This window comes from Zerene cesonia, chromosome 14 (assembly GCF_012273895.1).
Source record: "Zerene cesonia ecotype Mississippi chromosome 14, Zerene_cesonia_1.1, whole genome shotgun sequence".
NCBI classification, from domain to species: Eukaryota; Metazoa; Arthropoda; class Insecta; order Lepidoptera; family Pieridae; genus Zerene; species Zerene cesonia.
Window position 1 is genome coordinate 4,339,114 of NC_052115.1, and position 8,746 is coordinate 4,347,859.

An 8,746-nucleotide genomic window follows, 5' to 3' on the forward strand; every position below is an offset into this window, starting at 1 on the left:
AGTATAACTTCTGGGTCCTATGTAACTTCCTCAGTTATCATACTTCAGGATCACATCCCACCTCGAAATATAAATTCGAGGCTGCTAGACGAGTGTAGAATGATTCTAAACTCAAGTTCAAGGTTATTTTGTAGCGTGTAGCAAGAATTTATGTAACACGCAGATTGTATAATCAAGACAAGAACACGTTTTGCATCGCAGCGATTGCTTCATTCTAATCGCTAACCTCCATATTAGAAATTGGAATAATTCATGTTTTATCTTTGCAAATCTTACTATGTACGTTATGTAAGCGAACTATCCGTTTGGATTCGGCGATTTAAATATTTAGTGTAAGTGAGCCTAGGTAAATTAATAAAGTATAAGACATATTCTAATTATTATTTAAACATTAATATAGTATACTCGATCAACAAATATGATGAATATTATAGGCATATTAAAATAAGAAAATGTAAAATTCGTTTACGAAGATGGGTCTCTCAAATATCCACATTATTATTAAATTCAAATTATAGTCCTAATGTCAAAAATAAGATTTTTGGTATAGTTTTCTAAAAACTCTTTCTGACTTATTTTATAAGTGCAGATCTAACCCATATTTGCATAATGAAGTCCATCAGTCAATTTAAATAAGGTCACTAGCTCTCTAGGAAGGAATTCTACCTAATTACGTACTCGATTTTTAATGAGTTCTAACGGAATGGATTAACTTGGATGCAGTAGATGCGATTGCAAATTACTTTGAATTGCGGTAACCGTGTGGCGCTTGCGTTATATAAGAAATAGTGCAGTCTATGTATTTTTTTCAAAACGTGTTAATAGGACGGTATAAATGTTTGTTAATTATACGAAATTTTCTTACTTAGATAGTAGATTACTAGACTGCATTACATTATAGAACTTCTTTCGTATTTTGAAGCTTTGATTAGATAGATTTTTGCCTCATTATTTGTAAGCGACAATACATTATTTTATGTATTAAAGATTCATGAGAGCATATTTCATAAATATGTGTTCCACTCGCGCAAACTTCATTATCACTTTAATAATAGAACAAAATAATCGTGCATATAAAAATAGTACCTATTTGTAAGTTTACATGCACTATAGTCTATATTGTTTCCTGAAAATATGCTTTATAATATGAAAACTCGGTTCGATCCTCGATGGGGACATAAAATGTTTTCGCCTGTCAGGCCATAAATGCTCTAGATCGAGCGGAGTCACGTAAAAATAAGTTTTCTCTACGCTTATTTACGACCTCACAATTTTCATCTGTGAAGTATGGAGACAAAGTTTTATATATTGATATTTTAGTCATGTAATACGTTATGTTATACAGCGTAGAAAAGTATATAACGTACAGAATGTTTTAAGTGGGATTTATGGTTAAGATTCAGTACAATATAGTTTTAATTTTATAATTATTACGTAACAATGTTTTAAAACAACAAATTCAATTATCGGTCTACTAAACGTATGCAAAAGTTACTGTATTCAAATAGTTTGTCTTTTAATTTTTTACAGAAGACAATCGAGGATTGAGAAATCGGCACTAAGCAGATCAAAATTTTTAGGTATTAACGTTTACGACTCATTTAATGTCTTATAACGAAAGTGGTATAACTGTTGGCATTTCAAGCAGGCCTTGATAACTTTATGTTGCAGTCGCATAGATAATCCTTTCGCTACAACTTTCGTTTTCGTTGGTTAAAACAAAAGTTTGTGGTTTGAAGTCGTGTAACTGAATTAGTTTAAATACCGATTGTCATGTTACTTTAAGTTTTGCATTATTAAATTAAGTCAATATTATGGCAGTATATGTTTATACAGTAAAAAATTTCATTGTGAAAGTTTTTTTTTAGCTGTTTTTTCATTACAAATATTCAATATGATCTTACACTTCAAATTAATTTTACTGCGAAAATACTGGGTGAATTTTCATGAAGATAGGAAGCAATTATCTTGTTGACACTGAAAACTTAGTATTTTAAACGGTTTCACAGACAGACAGAGAACACGAATTTAACACACAGGGTTTTATTTATCTTTCATTTTCATTTTATATAAAGTTCAATTAAATTTACAAAAACGCTTTGATATGCCTTTTCAATTTGCAATTGATCCGACGAAACGCGGTTAGCTCTATGTTTTAATATGTTAATGAAATTCTGAAATTCTTCCAATTAGTCAGATAAAGCAAACGAATGTCTTTAAGATAAGCCCTAACCTTTTTGCGAATATCTCCAAACACCTAATGGCTAATTAAAGTTTAGCCAATCGGTACCAGAGATGCCAAAGTATATAAATTAGGTTTTTGTACAGTATTGCACGTTGCAGCGGCATTGCGTGTATAGACACTAGTTCACCTCGGTTGTTTGAGTGGAACGACCTAAATGCAGTCATACATATTTGATCGAGCTAGACGTTAATGAGTTTAAGTTCTTAATAAAAATAAATGTGTCAATCCGCACTGTTTTTATTAAATATCTTTCATTGTGCAGGGTATTCGATATGATTGGTACATGTGCGATATGTCGATAGGGTTTTAAAACGTTTTAGGTTTATTTATTAGTGTACTGGGTTGTTACACGTAATAAATTATTCTAATTAAAGTCATCATTCTTGTATATTCGTAAAGTTTTTTCTAAAATTTTTGACGCGTCCATTAATTATTATGCATACAGGTTCCTACATAGATATATATTACATAATCAAAAACTAAAAATATAAGAAAATGAGGCGTTCATATAATTATCATACATATACATATACATTACATTAAAATTTAATTTAGGGGCCGCTATTTGATAACGCTTTGCAATATGACCTTAATATTAATAAGAAATAACATAACGCTTTTTTAATTTAAGAAAGCAAAAATGTCATGAGCTTGTAATTTAAGATTTTATATGATACGTTTAAAAACGTAAGTCATTAACAACTACTTTAAATGATCTTCAACAGTAAAATTAATATTGTATGACATCAAATGCAATATATCACGCCAGTTGTGATCGGTATTTAAGAAGCATTAAAGAAGGATATATATTTTGTATCAATGATTAGCAAACTCGTTGATCCTGTTTATTTTTTACACTTTAATGTAATATAATGTTATACAAAAACCAGTAAAATACATATATCATAGTCGGCTCTTAAATGTATATATTTAGTTAGATTATAAAAGTTCCTGTTTTACTCAGCATTGAAATTGAAGTGTATCTTAGTCGCAAAAGAAACGACGATAAAATTGAGGTCATTATAATGTTGCATTTATACATTAAAATTATCTTGAAATCGTATCGATTTAACGTAAACGCGTTTCCGACAATGTGTCAATAAGTTATCAACGCTTTATGCGCTCGTAGCTTTGTGTTGCGTAAATGCCAGTATATACGATGCATTAAAAATAATAATTATAGTGTATTCTATTATCTATCTATTATTTATGAAATTGATACAGATAATAAAAATAATACTGAAAAGAGTTTTTAGTAACCTCGTCATAATTTCATCGGCTACCTTAAGAAAATTTTAGAGTAGGTAAATTTTATCATTTAAATTCCTAAGGACAAATACAACTTGAGGCCTTCATTTAGCCCTTTCAGTTGATACCCAGCATTTGACGTCGTTACACGTACTAAAGGAAAGGGATTGTATATATATATTTTATTTATTTTATTCATATTAAATAAAGTTATTTTTAATCATTGCAACTAACTATTTTCTAATGTAAATTTCAAACTTTCATGTAATAAATATACTTTTTATCTTTATAAAGGTGACGTTTTAATTTTGGTTTTTAGCAATTCATGGTTGTAAAATAAAATCGTAACATATAGAAGATGTTTCTAAATTTTCCTACATATCATAAAGTATGAGTGATAAAGTTATTTTATAAACTGCTGTTACTATAATTTTGGGAATTTAATTCTGATAAACAGAAGTATTGTTTAAGAAAGTGCAGTTCATATGTAAACAGGTAAAAGTTTTACTAAATACATATTGTCCTTTGATAAACAAAGAGGAAATATGTTTCTTCAAAAACCCTTTTATTCTTAATGAGTTTGACGGATAAAAGATAACAAGCAGTTTACTTTGTAATTATAATAAGAATAGATATAGTAATTATATATAATTAGAAATAGTAATAAATAAATATAAATAAGACTATTAATAGTGTTGAGTAATTAACGTAATTTATTTGTGACTTACCATACAATGGTCCCACCATCAAAAGGTATAGAACAATTACAGATAAAATTTGCTTTCTCATCCCAAAAGCACGAGGGCGTACAGCTACCATCACAGTATTAGCTACCAAACTCAACACTTCCACAACTTTCCTTAAACTATGAGTCTCTAAGTCCATTGAATGTCTATCATCTTCTTGGGGTAAAACATCTTCTAATCTAAATAAACCGTAAAGAAACGAACATATGTGTAATACTAGGATCAAAGAAAATATACCATAATACCCTAACGCTTGCAGTGCGATTCCACTCAAAGCAGTCCCTGTTGGAGTCCCTAAGCTTACACATATCGTAGCTAAACCTAAACGAAACGTCCTGTTTTTTACAGTTGTCCTATCAGTCATGAAACTGTACATTCCCATAAATATTATAATATAGCTGCCGGTGAAGGCCGGAGGCAACGCTTCAATTAATGCAGTAGCAGTTAACGACAATTCATAAAAGTAATACGTAGCGAATAACAGTCCTATATTGGCAACTATCTCCCCCATAAATGGGAATAGTATGCATATCTTTCGTTTCTTAGTTTTATCGCTCCAAGCACCTATAAACAATACCATAACAGCGGGAATGGCTGTCTGCAGAGGGAACTTCCACGCTACGACCGTAGCTACTAACGATTGTACGTTATTCAACTCAGTACTGAGTCCCGTTGTATTCCTGTCTCTAATACGATCGCATATATCGTCTGGGTAGTTGAAGTTAACTCTGCACGACTTTTCCAAGTGCATATTTTGCACCGCGAGGGAGGAGAGCGCCGTGCACACCATGTACGTAAACAAGCATGGCTCGACCGTCGTTTCGCGGTATACGTACTTGATCTTTTTCAATTGGCGTTTCAATTTTTCCCGCCATGTCTCCTTTTCCTTGTTATCCGTCAGCCGTATGTTCGATTTCGTTAAGTCAATCGTACTGCATGTGTTAACCGCGCTTGCACTCATGTTAAAAGTGAGAGTTAGTAAAAGTGAAGGCACTGTTTGCTATTTGAACCACTCACAACACAACACTTGGTATGCGGTGCCACGGCCGATAGCGACTACTTAATCCGTGGCTTTCCGACTGTCGTTTTCAAAAACCAGAGTTGTTTATATCAGGTTGTAAATTGAAGAGCGATATGAGTGCGCGCCGCGTGCGAGGCGCTCGCATCTCGGCTGCTCCGATAACAGAGGTCTCATCGCACACGACAACTGTTTTATTAAATTGTTCATTAATTATCTGTGCACCTTAAGTTACTCATCGGTAAACACTACACTTGAACGGGATGGTTCATAATTATTTAGGCACTTGAAGGCTATTTACGCTTCTATATAACGTACGGTAACTGTGACAATAGCTTACTTTATTTTAAAAGGTGTTAATGATTAAACTAAGCCTGTTTACAATGCTGTTTATAACAATTTTATGCCCGATATGCGATCGTTGACTCCATTTTAATGTATTGTCTTATTATTTCCTCAGACAGTAATTTTTAGCAAATTGCTTTTTAAAATTAAAGAACTTGTTACTAAATAAGTAATTTAAATGTTATTGGATTATAAACCCTATTTTATTTAGCTTAAAATCTCACATGTGTTTTTGAATATTTGATACATATCACCTGTTCAAATTCATTGTTTGATAGATATTATTTGAATAAAACATTATGTACATAATTGATACCTACTAGCTGTCGCTTGTGCCTTCTTCATTAAAAAGATACAGGTAATTATTATTGCAATATACTTTTTTTTTATAACTGGAAATTATTTCAATAATTAGATGTTGTTTTATTCATCTTAAATGTACCTAATACAACTTTGATAACGATATTGATCAAAATATTAAACGCGTGTTATAGATTATATCTCATTTCTTTTATTTTTAAATTTTCATTTTTTTATTTTAAACTGATAGCTATATTGTTATCCTTTTCACACAATATTTTGTTTGTCTATTTATATGCTACAGAGGCTTTCTTCTTACGTTGTGTATTATATCTTGTTTTACGGTTATCTTGGGATAAAATAACTAATTTCACTTTTTTTCCATTAAATACTGTCATTTCAATATAATGCCATTGCAATCAGTAATAACAAACCAATGAAAATATTTAAATAAATCCATACTAAAATATATGAAAAAGAGCAAACGTTTATTTATTTATAGATTATTGTACTTATAAAAGGGACAATACAAAAATATAACATATTAATAGTTTAGGACTAAATATGCCGTAATTATAAGGACAATAAGAAGGATAAGAAAAATATTAGGGACTTCCCGCTTTAGACTTTTATAGAGATTTATTCACATAAATTTTGGGAATAATATAATGTATGGGTAGTACGATAAGGGGAAACGTCTGTGGCTATGTGGGTTGTAATCTTAGGATCTACTGAACTGATTGAGAAAGATCTTTGACCATTAGGAAAACTACCTCTGTATAAATATGGGTTATTTTTTATCACTAATACGAAGAAATATATGGAGGTAGTTCACAAACAGTATTATAAATATGATCGTCCAGACGAAAGTGATTGCTATCCGGTGACATTTTCGGTCCGGCTAGATCCGACCGGATCGATGAAATTAGTATGATTTTAGCATTTTGGCTTAAAATGAATTGTTAATACACGAATCAAGCGTTCATTCTACTTAGTAGTTATAAGAAATGTAATGTATATAATAAATTTATAATAAAGTAAGTAACTAGAACAATTTTTATGATGTATCGAGAGAGCAGCTCAGTCTTCTTGTATTTAATTTTCACAGGTAAGTCAATTATATTGTAATTTACTGAAATACTTTGTAAAGCATTTGAGAACCCTAACAAACAAGTCTTTGAAATGATGACAGACATGAATTAATTTAGTAATTAGAATTTCAAGCAATAATTGAAAAAAATCAATTTTGATGTTGAAAACCCAACGTAGCCTCGTGAACAATTTTTTTCTATTCTTTCAAAATTTCTCAATGTTAATTATGTCATCTGATAGTCGACTCCTAATAGAGCAGCAAATACAGCCTACGGCCGAATAGTAGTTGCTTACTCATGCAACAGCTGTATTATTTTATAGGTTTTAGAAATATATTTTTCTAAGCAAATTGTTCGTGTTCTTCAGTTATATTTTCAATAAATTCATTAATAACGTGGTAAATAACACTTTTGAGAGTTTATTAGTAATTTTTAACATAATTTTAAGTATCTCGGTGATAATAAACAAAAAAAAAACAACATATTCAATTAAGTTTTATTTGTGTGTCATAAAATGCTCGCGTCGTAAAATGCATTTGAGTTTAAGAAAAAGATACCCAAAATTTTAATTGCAATAAGAATAAAAGTAAAAAGGTTAAGATTTGAACAATTTCAATGTTGGAACATTTAATACATTAGTAAAAAAATAATCCAGATTTTTGTGTTTTAAATGCGTCATCTGGGTAATGTTAGATGGGATCTAGAAATTATCAATTTATTAGCATTCTAGACTTGGTGAATATATAAAAAAAAATAATAATGGTGAAAAAATAACATAAGTATGTATATACGTACGTGCACATGCGTAAAACCAGCCCTAATGAGGCAATTCTCATTACGTAGTAAATGGCCGTAAATTTATTTCACATACTTCAGATAGTATTTACCGTTGCCTTTTTATGAAATTTGCAGTACTAAGAGAAATGTCTCGAAGATTATTCATTTATGTCCCTCAGTTATATTTGTATAAGTAAATAACTATGATAAAATGTATGAATAAGGTAAACAAAATGTAAAGTTATAATACGCAGATAGATTCTACGAAAAATTCAACCAACATTTGTTCTTGACCGAATTCCACGTTCGTTGTATATGCACACTGCAGTACGATCGAATCATTATTCTAAAAGCATATTTTTGTATTAACATTTTTGTATAATCATTTGTTTACAACGCAATGAATATTTTAGTAGAGATTTACATTAAGATGACAACATAGCCCAAATCCTAAAAACACCTCATATAAAATAAAGTTTATTGTCCCCTTTGGTACGATTACCTTACGAATTAATAAAAAATGTATGTGATACTCAGGATTTAACAAGGTCCTTAACATTATGATCATAAAGCCTAAATTTGTACTGAAAATTATGTTATATTGAATAACATGTTTTTTCAAATTGATACTGGCCTTAACCGATTTATTCTTTTTTGCTAGCTATTGTCAGGTGAAAACGTTTATACAAATATTTATATCCTTACTCTAATAGCAATTTCGGAAGAAGAACCACATACACACCAAACAATTAATTTGTGTGACTCCAATTAAATTAGTGGCTATATAAATGAATTTAGTTTAAAAACACACATAAAAAATTAGTTCGTTTACATTCTATTTAAAAAGATACAAATGAATTTGTACCTACATAATATTTATTTAACAATTTAGGAGATAGGTTACGTATATAACGTATATCCACACACCAATCGATGGAGATTTTTTTCTGGTTATTTTGGTGTATTCAACTCATCA

The 8,746-nt window shown here is 30.3% G+C and overlaps 1 protein-coding gene across 1 annotated transcript in view; it reads right to left on the minus strand.

The window, feature by feature from the left end:
• The window catches only part of LOC119831777, a 16,790-nt gene extending 10,697 nt beyond the window's left edge, over positions 1 to 6,093 (minus strand). The window contains exon 1 of the mRNA XM_038355278.1: positions 4,222 to 6,093. Coding sequence (XP_038211206.1) covers positions 4,222 to 5,200 — 979 coding nt within the window. The 5' untranslated portion in view covers positions 5,201 to 6,093. The remainder of the gene's footprint in view (positions 1 to 4,221) is intronic.
• Positions 6,094 to 8,746: the final 2,653 nt, after the last annotated feature.